This window comes from Callionymus lyra, chromosome 1 (assembly GCF_982586985.1).
Source record: "Callionymus lyra chromosome 1, fCalLyr1.hap1.1, whole genome shotgun sequence".
NCBI classification, from domain to species: domain Eukaryota; kingdom Metazoa; phylum Chordata; class Actinopteri; order Syngnathiformes; family Callionymidae; genus Callionymus; species Callionymus lyra.
Window position 1 is genome coordinate 17,488,324 of NC_141818.1, and position 16,394 is coordinate 17,504,717.

At 38.1% G+C, this 16,394-nt stretch overlaps 1 protein-coding gene across 1 annotated transcript; it reads left to right on the forward strand.

Moving 5' to 3' along the window:
- Positions 1-100: 100 nt before the first annotated feature.
- Positions 101-16,386, forward strand: trpm6 (transient receptor potential cation channel, subfamily M, member 6). The gene is given in 39 exon segments (XM_087795371.1): positions 101-125; positions 1,182-1,261; positions 1,459-1,497; positions 1,882-2,065; positions 2,165-2,378; positions 3,475-3,599; positions 3,683-3,854; positions 3,931-4,105; positions 5,543-5,666; positions 5,748-5,820; positions 5,985-6,085; positions 7,000-7,134; positions 7,534-7,587; positions 7,888-8,022; positions 8,108-8,227; positions 8,344-8,615; positions 8,745-8,973; positions 9,058-9,210; positions 9,276-9,431; positions 9,511-9,639; positions 9,734-9,985; positions 10,047-10,221; positions 10,494-10,608; positions 10,679-10,875; positions 10,948-11,080; positions 11,151-12,136; positions 12,552-12,640; positions 12,716-12,806; positions 12,881-12,927; positions 13,045-13,109; positions 13,200-13,225; positions 13,313-13,366; positions 13,429-13,494; positions 13,567-13,865; positions 14,025-14,107; positions 14,183-14,388; positions 14,479-14,530; positions 15,381-15,490; positions 16,156-16,386. Coding segments are annotated over 39 exon segments (5,781 nt in total). The 5' UTR covers positions 101-122; the 3' UTR covers positions 16,218-16,386.
- Positions 16,387-16,394: the final 8 nt, after the last annotated feature.

Consider the following 16,394-nt stretch of genomic DNA (forward strand, 5'->3'; position numbering starts at 1 on the left):
CGAAGAACCTGTTGAACTTTGGACCTGCAGTGAGTCCACAGAAGACCTTCAGGTCAGAGGAGTGAGATGAAGAGACTTCCCTGAGAGTCCAAACCACACTTGGTTCGAACGCTCCTGCGACCATGGTGAGTACTTTGCTTTACTGAACTTTATTCTTGTGACCAGAACTCACCTGTTACACCTGTTCACCTGTTAATGGATCGAACTTCTGAGCTTTGGTTTAATTATTAGCTTCACGCTATCTAATAGCATTATTAGCGTTAGCTGTATGTTGTGTTTGCTAATAAGTTTGCTGAGTCAAAACCCCAGTTTATGTTAATGCAACTTATAACTTTATTACAAGAATTCTTAAATTTAAATTAATACACTCAATACTACATGTCTTAGGTTATCAGGGAGAAATAAAAACACAACGTTTTGCTATAAACTGTATAAATATATAGAACAAATCACTAAATACACAATATTATGCAATATAGCATCCTGTATTTTGAAAAAAATATATATTTATTAATGTATCGCACACGCTCTGCTGAATTAAATCCATTGACCATAATGTACAGAAGATGTACATGAATATTCTCAGTGGTATAAAAACACACTGCACTGAGACAGTGTGTATTTATAGTGTCACTCCTGTCTGAATGAATAACACGTATTAATACAAGAAGTGTTTTATTGCAAACGCTCTTCCCACTTGTTAAAATGTAAACTGTGTAATATAAATACATTATGTATTGCATTGAATTACAATTATTTTTCTACTTTAAAATAAATATAAAATGTATCTTCATATTTGAATCATGAAATATTTGGCTCACACTAGGTCACTGCATTGTTGCACCAGCTATTGTGTGCTGGTGGGGCAGGTAAACATGACGTGACTTTCATTTACATCAGGAAGCGGATGCGTGTTTGTTTCCCACCAGAATTGTTTTGCGATGCCATTGTTGAATGTTCCTGGAAACTCACAAGAGGGAGCTCCAGAAAGCTGCTCAACTTATTGGACGAGTGCTTTAGATTTTAAGAATTTCACGTTGTTCTTCTGATTCAGCATGCAGGTCAAAACCACCTCTCCTGACAAGGTCACTGATGCTACTATCATCCAATAACTGTTGGGATTTTTATTCTTGTTTAATCGTCGGTGTTTTCCTTATCATGCGTCCCGCTTGTTATTCCAGTCACGCAAGTCCTGGATCGAGGAAACCTTCTTCAAGAGAGAGTGTGTGAAGTTTATTTCATCAACTCGGGACCTACACAGGTACATTAGAGACTAATTGGATTGATGAGTGTCCAGGAATCATTTTAAATTACCATCACGATTGTTCTCAGTACAGCTAAATTAGTTGTTATTGTTGTGTCAGTCATTTATTAACTGCTTCGTCTGGAACTCAACCATTACTTCCAGGAATAGAGACAGTTTGAAGGAATTCATGTGTAATTTCCTGTCATTTTCAGATGTTCCCCAGTTTGTCAAGTGTGTCAAAACCTCATCAGGTAAACATCATACTAATGTGTTTGTGTATTCATAATGCTTCATTGATGTGTAATAAGAAGTTGCTTTTGTGGACCTAATTAAACATATAAATCAAATCTTGTGAAATGCAACACATAATGAAATCAGAGGAGGAAAAAAATCATCACAATACAAATTTTCCTGGTGAGCTAAAACAGGAAACGAACCTAACAAGAGCTGAAATCATGTTATGTATTCAAATGCACATGTGGTATGGGCAAGTGTCCAAAGGAGGTTGCACAACATTGCTGATACCCTCTTCTAACACGGGGGGAAAACTATCTTTTCAATCCTACGAATGCTACGCTTTAAACAACCTAAGAAGCTGCATGTACCTGAAATCTAACTGTATTTCTAACATGCAGATGCTATTGTGGTCGCCTGATGGTAGAGCACTCCTGGCAGGAGTCGCTTCCTCCCGTATCAGTGCGTCATGGGGAAGATGTGGAGGAAGAGTGGTCCATTGAACGTCACACCAGAGCCAGTTCTACCGACGCTTTCGGAACCGTTGACTTCGAGGACACAGCAACACGTGTTTGCAGAGCCAAAGTGTGTGATTACAAGATTTATTGATCGGAATTAACAAGTTGATTATTGAAGATGTTCTCATCATCACAAAAACTCTCATATAACGTGCTTTCATCACAGTATGTTCGCTTGGCTGTGGACTCCAAACCAGAGTTGATGCTCCAGCTCATGCTTAAGGAGTGGCAGATGGAGAGACCCAAACTTTTGATCACTGTCCAGGGAGGTTCCGAAAACTTCCATTTACCTCCTAAAGTCAAACAGGCTTTCAGCAAAGGTGTGGTGACTGCTGCAGTCAGCACAGGAGCCTGGATACTGACTGATGGCATCAATACAGGTGAATCTTTGAGTATCCGACATGGCTGCTGATTTTAAGGAATCTTTTGGATACAGTTGGTGTTTATTATACTCATTCTTTATACTAAAAACTGTCCCCAATGTCCTATTGTGGCTATCATGTACACTTTTGATTAAATAATCCTGTAACATAACATTTTACAGTTATTACCCATATTTATTACATTGACAACATGTTCTTTGTCCTCCTGTTGTTAGGCTACCTTTCTAAATACAGAAAATTTGGCCAAAAGGGGTCCATGGAAGAACATCAGTGCCATTAGAATATTGAAAGGTTTAATTTACTATTTCAAAGGTTAAAAATGGGTTATATCTGGGTCAAGGTGACCCAAAAACAAACATGTTCGTGGTAAATAACACAAAGGTTAGTTGAAATGTTTAAATAACTGAATTCAATATTGTATCTATTTAAAGATTAAATTATTATTATTATTTTTATAATTGTATAAAAATAAAGAATCTTAAAATGTTGGCACTATTATACAAACACTTTATATTGAATTGAAAAGACTATGAATTCAAATAAATATAGAATTTAGAACATTTATCTTGGAATTATTTAAATAAAAATATCAAACTATGTGTAAAAAAAACCCATTTCATAATGGCACTATTATATTAAATTTAAAATACTACAAATGTAAAAATATTGAATTAATATGTAATTTTTGAATGATTAGAAAGGGAAATTACAACTGTGTATAAAACATTAATTAATTTAGAAAATATTTGATTCTTTAATTAAATAATTCATAAAACTATGACAAAAAGTAATTCAACTTTGTAATATAGAAATTGTATTCAATTCAATAAAAAAATACAGAAAAATGCTTTATAAACTATATCATTTCAATAAAAATGACACGTTTCAACATTTGTTAACAAATGTAAACCATTGATGGCATGTAAATACTTTCATAGAGTCCTGGCAGTTTAATCCCTTGTCGGACGGAAAGACGTCTTGACCCAATGGCAGAATTATAAACAGTTTTGTTGTGAACAATACTCAACAGTGTCATTTTCCTGTGCAGAAGAAGTGGTTTTGTAAGCAACGAGCTGTTTATACGATCCACTAGGTGTGTCCAAGTATGTCGGCGAGGCAGTGAAAACATTTGGAAGCCATGACTTGAGAAAGAGGCACACCGTAGGAATCCCACCGTGGGGAGTGATTGACAACCACGCTGACCTCGTAGGCAGAGATGTGAGTGCGATGATCTCGACATGTGGAAGACACGACTTCTCTTGATGTGAACGTCATGTGATTTTTTGTTCAACTTAAATTAGGTCTTCCGGCCGTATCAACCACTGGGTAACCCACTGAGCAAGCGCGCCTGTCTTAACAGTTTCCACTCTCACTTCCTCCTGGTGGATGATGGAACCATGGGGAAACATGGCTGCCAGCAAGACCTCAGGAGGAAGCTGGAGAGACTCATCCAGCAGCAGAAAATACATCCTCGTCAGTCTTGTTTGTTCATAATATATCATTGTTAACAGATATCAAACCACTCAACCTTTCTTTCCCTTCTTTCTAGGGTTAAACCAGGGAGTTCCGGCGGTGTGTGTGGTGTTAGAAGGAGGCCCTTCTATTATCTCCACAGTGCTGGACTATCTCAGTAATATTCCTCCGATACCAGTGTTTGTGTTTGACGGGTCAGGAAAAGCAGCCGACCTGCTTTCCTTCTTACACAAGTTAACATCCGTGGACAGGTTTGAACTTTGATCTTTTGGTTTTGATTGTTTTGTCTTGGCTGATATAGTTGACTAGTGTTTGTACCGACCGTCAATATCAGAATCAGAAACATTTAAACACAACATGTAAACACAATATATATAATGATCTATGTTCTTTATCTTATCTTTAGACTTAGAGAAATAAAGAGAAAGAACAAGATGATACAATCTTTGTTCTTGTTCTTATTTTATTTTTATGAATAATTGCTGTATTGCTGTAGTTAATTGGAAAAAAAACGAAGGAGACCTCCTGAGGGATCAATAAAGTTCTAACTACCTACCTACCTACAATATAGTAATATGAAAAATATACTGATATATTTTATGAATCTTTTCTGAACTCAACCTAGTATGTGTTGTTAGACAGTTAGATGTGATAGAAGAAGATTAATTTTACAACAATTTACACATGTATAACAAAAAATCAACGATTAGGGGAAACAAGGCGTCACTGAATGTAAACTGAGGGAACAGCCTCAAAAAATGAAAATACAGAAGATCACAGAACACTGAGAAGAATAAAAAACAAACAACAAAAGTATAAAGTAAAAGACGAAACAAATAAAAAACAGTGGTCAACATGCGTACGGCAGCAGGAGCAATAAACAAGTGAGAGAGCAGGTGGAAGTTCAAAACAAGAACTTGCTCATGGATAACTCTTGAACAGTTGGGACAAAATCTGACACCACAGACTGTAACCAGGAATCTTTATTAGTGAATGCACGGGTGTTGATTACAGGCCCGTTCCAACTCGGTGTCATCACCTGTCTAGTGAGAACCTAACGCAGTGTAACACACAATATTAATAACTTTGTCGGATTCCATTTTCATTTTTTAAATAAACCTGTGGAATGAGTTGTAAGCAATGAAAAGCCATAGTGGAAAAAATCCATCAAATAGGTACTCAGACCGGAGCCACTGCACTCAGTGTAGAAATATTCTTGTCCAAATGGTGTCGGGCCTCCTGAGGATCATACTTACATCGACAGATTGAAATCAAAGACCAAGATCACCTCTGAGAACATCGCATGTAACATGTATAATCTTTGGATTGTGCTGTAATCCTTCAGTATTGAGTTCGATCATAATAAATGTCCACTAGAGGGTGCTAGATCTTAATAACTAAGAACATCAGCGAAACAATTCAATAATCATGTCGAAAATTACCCCATGATCGTCTTCCTTTTTTATCTTTCTGAGAAAATAAAAATAAGCACCTGATATTGTTTTTTCTTTATTATTAATTTTCTTTTGCTAATTCCCCAGTTTAATTGTACTTTAATAACAAGCATCAATAACAAGCATCAACAAGCATTAAAAATAAAATGCATCAATAGTAAATAACAAAATGTATCATTCTAATGTAAATACAACACAACACAATAATCGAACCGAATGAGCTTGTACTTACAGAAATTTAGAAGCAGATATCAAGGACGGATTCCTTGTCAGGATCAGAGCTGTGTTTGGAGTAGATGCTCCCGAAGCTTCTCACCTGTATTCACTCCTGTTGCAGTGTATGGATCACAGGCAGTCGGTAAGAAACACAAAATCAGTTGTGAAGGCTGAGAACTTAAACAACCATAAACCATAAACAATAACACTTTTTCACTCACAGATAACCATCTTTGACTCTGAGTCAGATGAGCAGATTGGTCCAGATGCATCTATTTTGACGTCAACGCTCAAAGGTTTTTTATTTAATTTTAATTTTCCTATGCAAATAAATGTTTTATTTATGGATAAGCTTCACTGAATGCATACATAGTGTAAACAGTTTTGCAAAGATATGATGGTTGAAGTCGGATTTCATCAAAAACTCTGGTGACAGTTCCTGTTTTATAATGTTTTAAAGGCACCAATGCCAGTCCTGCAGCGCAGCTGAACATAACTCTGGCCTGGAACAGAGCTGATATTGCCCAGAAAGACGTTCTTGTGCCAGGACAACACTGGAAGGTAGGGCAGTTAAAAAATAATTCTTTGTGTAATTGCTTATTTTATAATAACAATGAATTCATAAAAAAAACAATACTTTCACTGCAGTGCAATCATAATACATATAGCTGGAATACACTCTCATTTTGACCAATGTTATGTTGTCCCGTTATACATCTGTCTCATTATAAATGTTTTTTTAATAAACAAGCAGAGAATAGACAAGGCCACGTGATCCATTTAAATAAGAACAGCTTTTATTAAAACATGAGAAATAAAATGCACTTGTTCTAACTTAATGTATTGGCCTATGGCTTTGCTATAAAGCTCTTTAAAATGTCCAACAAAAAGAACATTGTTCAGTCAGTTTCCCTCTCCGTGTATTCAGGACTAGTTTGAAATTGTCACTTTAATAGCACCAATGTGTTTTCAGCCACATCATTCTTGGCCTCTTTGAAAGAGAGTCATGATTGTTGTCATTACTCTCCTTCAAAGAAACTGTTGTATTCAGGAGAAAATGAATTTTCAATAGCTGTCCATTGCAGTGGTCAGCATGTGACACACAGTTCAAAACTAATACAAAAAAGATTGGAAAAAGAAGCAGAAGTAAAAGCCAGCAGATGTTACGGCAGAGTTTCAGGGACTGAAGGTTGAGCGGGGACTCCTGCCCGAGGACCTGAAGCTGTGCCCAGACCGATGGCAAAGTGGTAATTCAGCAATGTGACTGGAAGCCAAGGGAGGCTTTGAAATAGATCCACAAGATTTTGAAATTATATCTAAAACCTGCCTTGAAGACCATTGAAGAGACACTAAAAAGAGCCTGATATAGTCTTGGCTTGCTTAAAAAAACGTGGGTTCAGTATCAAACAGATCAGAACAAGTATTAAAGCTAAAAAGTTTTTTAAACCACAGATATATTTTCCATATCCCATTAGGCAGGTTCCTTGGAGAAGGTACTGCTGGATGCTTTAGCAATGGACCGTGTCGCTTTTGTCAAATTGTTAATCGACAATGGAATGACAATGAATCGCTTCCTTACCGTGCACCGTCTGGAGGAGCTCTATAATACGGTAATCCTTTATGTAATCCTGCATTTTTCCCAAGCAATTTCATCAATATGTACTTTTTAAATGACTAAATAGATTTAAGTTTTGAAGTACTTACCAGTGAATAAGGGATTACAATGTTAGCATAGCATCTGGTTAATTTTATTTAATTGCTGAGTTGAATTGGATTTATTTCTGTTGTTTTTAAGACCTCACAGCTCCTTTTAATCTCAATTAAAGGCACATTTATTACATTTATGGAATAAAACCGCAGCAAGCAGTGGCTGCTGTTCAAGCTAAGTAAACATATATCAGTTTAAATATTCCCATTTTTTCATTATAATGTTCTGTATCATGCATCTGTTTAAATGCTTTAACTTATTTCATCACTTCCTCATTTTATTTGATTGTTTTGTCTTTTAGCCATCAGGCCAAAGTCACCATTTCCTTCACCACCTTGTAGAAGATGCGAAACAGGTGATTATGTTGGGATACATCAGTTGTAAATCTATATCCAAACTGCAATAACTACTACCTTATTACTAGTATAATTTTCTTTGTCTCATTCCAAGGAAGGTTTTAACTAAATTAAGTTTATTTAAGCATTTTACAAGTTGTAAGTCTTCTTTTAGCCCTTAATAGCTACTTTTTAAAATCTAAATTATTTGTTTCTGCTTTGTAATCCACGGGGAATCAACGGGTACTTTAGCTCATTTTGGAATAAAAGAGCTTTTTGTGTGTTTTCGCTGCATGTCTAATGTGTAAGTATGTTTTTAGACTTCTCTTTTGCCTGGTTATCGTCTCACTATCATTGACATCGGCCTGGTGATCGAGTACCTGATTGGAAGAGGTTACTGTAGCACTTACACCAGGAAACAATTCAGGGCGGCCTACAGTCACTTGATGGACAAGGTGAGCTACTGTCATAAACTTCTTCGAATTGTAATAAAATAAATCAATATGCTCTCCTCGTTGAAATGGTTATGTTTTATCATAGGAAAGACAAGACAGTTCCTCTAGACTGTCAAGACAAAGAGAATTCCTTACAAACTTGAAGCACAGCAGGAATGTGAAGAGACAGAATTTCTTTAGAACTGCTCAGCCGTACAAACAAAAAGTGAGTAGAAATGTAAACATCAGGCTTAATAACTCCTTCAATTCTCTTAAATGGAAATAAGAGTTTAACAGAATTATGTAACCACTAGTTCACCTTTAATTTCTTAACATTTTCAGGACCCTGAAACAGCACCTACCAAACCTCAAGTGTTTGATTCAAATCCGGGCTTCATTGATGCCCCTCTTTTGGCACCATTCAACTTCAACGACCTCTTTGTGTGGGCCGTGCTTCAGCAGCGACAGGAAATGGCTCTTTTTCTCTGGAAACATGGCGAGGAGGCACTCGTACGTGCCGCAGTCGCCTGTAAACTCTACCGCTCCATGGCCTTTGAGGCCCGGGAGAGTAGTCTTGATGACAACATCGTCGAGCGCTTCAACACATATTCACTGTGAGTATCCATTCAGCTGTTTGTTTTTCTCTTGACTAGCTCCTTGATCTTAATGAGTCTGTTTTTGTGGTCTTTGTAGCATGATAATGCTGCGGTTGTTAATGTTCCTGCTCTGTCTCTGTGCCTCAGTGAATTTGGTCAGCTGGCTGTTGATTTTTTAGACTGCGCATTTCGTCAGAGCGAGCAGATGGCAATGAAGCTGTTGACTTCTGAGATGGAGGCATGGAGCCACTTCACCTGCCTGCAGATGGCTGTCTCCTCCAATAATAGAGCTTTGGTCTCACACTCCTGCACTCAGACCCTCCTCAAGGATCTCTGGACCGGGCCCCTTAACATGAGGAAGAACTCTTTTCTGAAGGTAATAGTCAATATAAATTGATAAACTCCTAAAATGATGGTTATTTTACAAGCATTTGACAACACCAATCATGAATTATTCTAGATCATTCTGAGCCTCTTGCTGCCTCCTGCTACTTTGCTGTTGGAGTTCAAAAGCAAAGCTGAAATGTGCCATGTGCCTCAGAACCATGAAGCATTACTATTTGGACGTGACCTTCCAAAGTCGCCTGCAACCACTGAGGAAAAAGATCACATGGTACATGAATTGTAATTTAGTTAGCTTTGGGACTTTATTACATCTTCCTTTCTCTCCTTCCACAGGATACTGAGCATGGCTGGGTTTGTGGAGGACTGCGTGATAGATGCCCCAGTACTGTGTCAGAAAATGTCACCACCGGCACCGTGTATCTTCTTACTGGGGTCACGAGAATCTATGAAGTCTACACAGCTCCTGTGGTTAAGTTCTGGTTCCACACTGTAGGTGATCTTCATGCTACTGCCGTTTATTTTTACTTTCGCGCAATGTATAATCATTATTTAACATTTATGTTCGTAGATCTCCTACTTAGCATTTCTGGTGCTATTTTCTTACACCATCTTGGTGAAGATGGGTGATGAACCAAGTGTTCCAGAGTGGCTGGTCATTGTTTACATCCTGACTACTGCAGTGGAGAAAACCAGAGAGGTAAGTTAGATATTTAAAATTCGACCCTGGCCTTGAATAACCAATATTTTTAAAGGACTCCTACAATATATCTAAATCTCATCTTTCGTCTTAGGTTGTAATGTCTGAGCCCAGAAAGCTGAGACACAAGCTGAAGATTTGGTTTGCCGAGTACTGGAACAGATCTGATTTACTTGCCATCCTCCTCTTTCTGGCAGGACTAGTTTTTCGTTGGCATCCTGATCCGTTCCGCACAGCTGGACGCATCTGTTACTGCTTGGACATCATATTTTGGTTTGTCAGGCTTTTGGATCTGCTGGCTGTCAACCGACATGCCGGGCCGTACCTCACTATGATCACCAAAATGGTAAAGAGAGATTCTTGAAAATGAAAGAAATCTTTATGATTTTTTTTGCTCCACTGCACAGACCAGCAACATGTTCTTCATTGTGGTGATGATGGCCATCGTGCTGCTGGCCTATGGAGTGTCCAGAAAAGCTGTCCTGTCCCCTGACGAGGGGCCGTCCTGGACTTTGGCTCGGGATGTAGTGTTTCAGCCCTACTGGATGATCTATGGAGAGGTTTACGCCAAAGAAATAGACCGTCAGTAGACTATTAAGTATAGATCAACTTAAAAAAATGACAATAGGTTAGATCCACAATACTGTTTCTGGCGACCCCACTTAACAGAAAAGGGTGAACACAACTATAACCGAAAATACAAATAAAAAATATACAAATGTTAAGTTAAATTATTTTGTTCCTCGTTAGTGAGTTTGATTCAATTCTTGTTGTGATTATGACCTCCCTTTTTATTCAAACATACTTGATGTAAAGTATATCGTTCATTCTTCAACTTGATCTTTGTTTCACAGCATGTGAAGATGGTCATGCCTGTGCTCCTGCCTCTTTCCTCACCCCATTTCTACAGGCGGTCTACATGTTTGTGCAGTACATCATCATGGTCAACATTCTCATTGCTTTTTTCAAGTAAGCACCATCAGCAATGTCCACGTTTGAATCTGAGTACAGATGGTCTGAATTGAAATCATTTGTACAGCAACATATATTTTGACATGGCATCAACATCCAACAAGCTTTGGAAGTACAACCGCTATCGCTTCATAATGACCTATCAGGACAGGTCGTGGCTGCCACCGCCATTGATCCTCTTTAGTCACGTGACCCTTTTCTTGAGAGCCGTCTATAGGCAGCTCAGGGGTCAAACAGGCCGTGAGGAGAGAAGGACTGGACTCAGTGAGTTATCTTCAAGTCAAATGTGGTGTTTTAGTGCAGACCTTTTTTTTCTTCTTTTGTTCTGCACATTAGAGCTCTACCTCAGTCATGAAGACCGTAAGAAGCTTCATGAATTTGAAGAAAGATGTGTGCGCAAGTTTTTCTATGGAAAAAGTGACTCGCAACAATGCAGCCTGAAAAACAGGATCAGAATCACAGCCGAGAGGTAAAGTAGTTTGTGAATATGTTTTTTTCTCATTGTCAGTACCTCAGATTTATTCAACTTAAATTTGCAGCACAGAGGAGATGTCGCTGATGGTGGGAGAGGTCGCGGAGAGGGTCGGCATGATACAGGACAGCCTTTCACAGTTGGACTGTCAACTCGGACAACTACAGGACCTTTCTGTGCTGGCTGTAGACACACTGACCCTTTTATCTGCCTCGGACATTAGATCATCTCAGCACAGTCTCCAACATGAGACAGCACAGTCTCCGATTATGAAAAAACTGACGGCACAGAAGTGCAAAAGTACACCAGCCTCATTGCTCAACGGTAACAATCTCATGTCCAGTAGGCAGGTATCCAAGGATGGCCATCTTGTATGGCGGGAGAGGGAGGAGATGGAAGAAGGAAAGGTATGTTATGTTACAACAACTTTGTACATGTTCTAAAACTGGTTCATTTCCCTGAAACAACAGCTATCTACTCAGCAACCTGTTGTGACTACGTTTTCTTCACATGGACCTCAATCCAACCATTTGTTGGATCAGAACCTCTATGGGACATCACGCTGTGGATCTTCACTTTCCAAAAAGATTGGTGAGCGGTTAGCGCTACACTTGCAGCCCAGCCAGGAGGACCCGTCTATGGAAGAAGAGGAATATGATGACTTGGATAACGTTGACAAAAGAATAGAGGTGGAAAAAGTAGAAAAAGTCTTGAGTCTGCCATTGTCTAGAACATCCGACACTGCTTTGCTTCTTTCCAAGAACACAGACTTATATGAGGGTCTGGTAAATCCTGCATTCAGTCTGGATGACGGCATAAACAACATTCCAACAAAAGCTTGCAGCAGATCTTCCCTTAAACCATCTCGGATGATGTTTCAACCAAAGATTGGATTCTATCGACATTGTAGGTCTCTGTCTGCCAGTGTGGAGAATATGACCTTATCTGGAGCGTCCTTCAGTTCACTGAGAGAATCATCGCCTCACATTGAGGGCAATGATCATGTGATGACTATTGGAGAGGACGATTCATTACAATGCAGCAGGAGAAGAGGTAAACATGCAGTCAACAGCCAAATCATCTGAAAGCAGCAATTTGTAACATTTTGACATTATTTTTCACATCTTTTGCGATTATTAGTTTCATTTTGAACAATCATGGTTCATTTAGTAGAATTCTCTTGTGATTATAATTACTCTCTGTTGGCTTTACAACGTAACTTTAACTGGGCAACCCGTCAGGAAATCAATGTGACACTAGGGGGCAGAACATTTTAAAACTATGGATAGGGCCTTTAGCAATATAACCAAGGAAATGGTAAAAACAAATAAAGATTGTGTTTTTTGCCACATGTGCCAGCTTAATTGAGCCTAATTGTTGCTTAGGATGTGAGAATACATCATAAGTAGTTATACTTAGGACGATATTTCAGGGTTTCATTAACTGTTTAATGTATTTGTTTCTGCAGAGTGGTCAAAATCCTCAGACTTTTCTCAATTGCTTGGAACAAGGAGAACGAATCGAAACCAACGAAAGACAGTCAAGATACAAGAAATTGTAAGACCTATTGTCACTTGTGTTTGATTTTGAACTTGACATTACATTAAAACATGTAAAATGGCTTATCTACAGTCAAATCTGTCTGATACCTCTTGGAGGAGACGCCAGAGGTTCGAAGGCAAAGCTACATGTTGGTCAGCTTCCACCAGCCTCAGTCAGCTCAGTATGTTTACTTTGTATCGTAAAGTATTATCATTTGACATGCTGACTCACTAACGATGATTGCTTTGTGTTTAGATTTTGAGCCTATGGATTACCTTCAGAAGCAGAGGTCTTTTCATCAGGTGCAGAATTATGTCGGTCGTGTTGATAATTAATTATGGCAACATATGTCGGGACATCGGGGAAAAATCATTTGTGTATCAATTAGGTTGCTTTAATTATCTGTAATTGGCCTCTAGGAGGTTTGGAGCCCCAATCCTTCAGCGTGGAACAGCTGGGCCAGATCTGTGAGCCCCAGGTCCTCGTAAGTACGTTTTTATTCAGACCGTCAATCAAATTCATGGATTGTAGAGTTGAAACAAAAGCATTGACCTTAAAATGTTACTTCCTATAGTGTACAAAGTGGAAGTGTGTCTGAAGGTAAAACAAAAATACATGAGGTTATTCAAAAAATTGTCAATGTAATTATTATTTTTTATATTAATGCTTTTCCTTTTTCAATTTTAGGACTCAAAAGCACTATGTTTCAATCCAGTGAGGATTTATATCCACATTACTCAGGTATTGTATTGGAATTACACATACTACTACAGAAGCATCTATAAATGTTTTTTTGCCATCAGCTATGGAAAGAAACAACTTAATGAGACTGGCTCACACTATTCCTTTCACCCCGGTCTCTCTTGTTGGTATGTGTTTCCTTCTTGTTGGGTATTCTTTACAATAATTGATGCTTGACATTTCATCATCAATTCTTACAGGAGGTGAAGAAGTGAGCGTGTACTCACTGATGGAGACGCCTTCGGCAACTGACTCTGAATCATTGGTCATCTCCTCGTGGTCGTCACAAGGCCTTTCAGCCGTGCTGCAGCCCCTAACAAGTGCGGAGGGCTCTCTGGACGGGGGCTTGAGACAGGGCTGCAGGGTGCTCTGTACTTGGGCTGAGTCTGGCGTCCTCCGACCCGGACTTGTTTATGTGGTCAAAGCATTTCGACCCGAGGTCGTCGATGCTTGGCAGAAATACTTCCATGGTAGTGCGGCCCTGCAGCTCTGTTTAAGAGTAAGTTTGAGAAATGTGTTCAAGTAGCTGTCGAATTATTGTTTCATGAAATAAACCAGTCAAGACAGAGTCATAGATTTTAGCATCTGGATCATTTACATGGACATAGTTCTTAAACAAACAGACTTGTCGAAGTAACTGTGTTTTCCAAATCTAAAGGAGATCCAGCAGCAGAGAGCTGCGCAGAAAATGATGCAGGCTTTCAACAAAGTTATAACTACTGACATGCACTACTCACCAAGGTAGTTCTTCAACCCTGTATTTGTTTCTTTTTCAGTTTTTTCAGCTATTTTTTAACACGTGTATTTTGTCAACAGATTTATCGACGTGTCTCTTGTCCTTTGGCACTCGAACGGTCAATGGGTGACCATTGAGAGAGAGTTGCCTGGAAGATTTCTTAAATACAACAACAACACAGGGGAGGAGATCAGACCAGCGGGTTTTCTGGAAGAGCTGCTACTAGCCTTTTCTCACTGGACCTATGAGTATTCCAGCAGAGAGATGCTGGTGCTTGATCTACAAGGTTAGACCTGTAACGTTTGTACAATACAATATATACATGTACAATATTTATATTTTTAATTTAAATTTTTAATTTATATCATTTTGACAGGAGTGGCAGACGAGTTAACTGATCCAACAGTCGTCATGGCGGCTGATCAAAGGTATTTATGTTTCATTTAAACTTTACAGAAATGGGACGTTTCAAACTAATCCTGTAAAACAAAGTACTTGGCAAAGACAAAAGAAACAAACACAAACCGCTCCGAACATCAAACATACATGTTCAGATGGATGCACTCGTGCAAAAAGACATAAACAAATCCTTAAGTACCTCTTTTGTTTAGATAGATAGATAGTCAATAATAAATTAAATTACTAATGATATCTATCATTTTAATTTCAACAGATAAAAACTAAATGGTCAAAAGTCAAATAAACAAATGATACAATAGACCTTGACTTATAGCCTCTTACAGATTTTGTTCAGTTCGTGTTTAAACTGAGTATTTGTTTTTTAATGCAAGCATGATACTTTTTTCTCATGCATCTAATTGTGCCACATCAGGTTCTATACTATACATATGCTAGTTTATCCATTTTTGAGCAGCTGTTCATTGTCCTGTTATTAAAAAAAAAGTTTTCATTAATCTATACACATTTTAATATATTTAATATATAATATATCAACAACATTTTCATTGCTGTCATATGAATGCATATTTGTGGAACCAGCAGGTAAAATAATCTGATATGAAAAGATAGTATAAAGTATTTGTAAAATAATACTTATGATTTAATATTTTTTTTAAAGGTGAAGAAATGAAAAATTGCAAACATAAAATCATTAACTTGTTCATATAGTAATAAACTAAAACTTTAATATATAGTGATTGTATTTTATTTAAGAAGTGTATTTTTAAGAGGTAAAATCATTTCCTTAAATAAAGTACATTAGTTTATACATTACTAAGGGGTAAATAAAGCATTGTCTGTATGACATTTCTGCTGCAGAAGGAGGGATGAGATGCTGTTTGGAGCTGATAACTTGGGCGAAGCTGCCATCCATGGTTTCCTGCAAAAACACTTGTGTAGTTCCGTCTGCTACAGACTTGGCCTGACAGGTAAGAGTAGTCAACACAATTATTTGATATTTGTATTGTTTTATTTGGTAGATAGATTACAAGAGAATAGGATTTATATATGTTTTTTTTTTCTCATGCATGTATTTATGTGTCACCTCTGAGTCGTCACTCATGAGACCAACCTTGGCTCGGAAATAAATCCCTGACTACTTCATTTGAAGACAACACACTCCCTCCACCAACTAATTAAGCCATGAGTGCTCATTTATGGCTCTAACAACACCATGTTTGAAGGATGGGGGTGGGCCCTGCTTTGTGCGTTGCGCTACACAGCCTTTGATTACGTATTAATCATGTCTTTGTGTTGGTGATGTGCTGCTGAGACATTAGCTTTGATTAGCTATTAATTAATGTCTCTGGGTAGACATGAAACCAGCATCTGGAGAATAACTGCTCGGAAAGAAACTGTGCGCAAAAACAAACACGCCCGGCAAACAAACACATTCAGACAGAGTTGTTTTGATATTTCAAAGGTGGGTTTCCTCTTCCTCTTCTTGTGTCCTCTCCAAGATTTCTCCAACAATCAGACCAAATTATTCATGCTGGATGCATGACTTCCTCGCTCGCCCATCAGTATGCTCTTTCTTGTGATAATGATCATGTTTGTGGAGTGACATATTGCTTACATTTGCTTTCTGATTTAGGGAGGCCTCTGGAACAAGATCGAGAAAGCGGCAACGCAGTGAGCGCTTCAGATGAAGGATAAATGCCTTCATATCAGGAAGTAGGAAAAACACACTGTACACTTTGCTATTTATACACATTTATGGGAAAAATATTAAACATTTAAGTCTGAATACTGTTGATTTGAAATATATTTCAGTGATGCGCTGAAAAGGATGTTTATAAAAATAGTTTGTGTTTGTGTGATTGAAAAAAATGA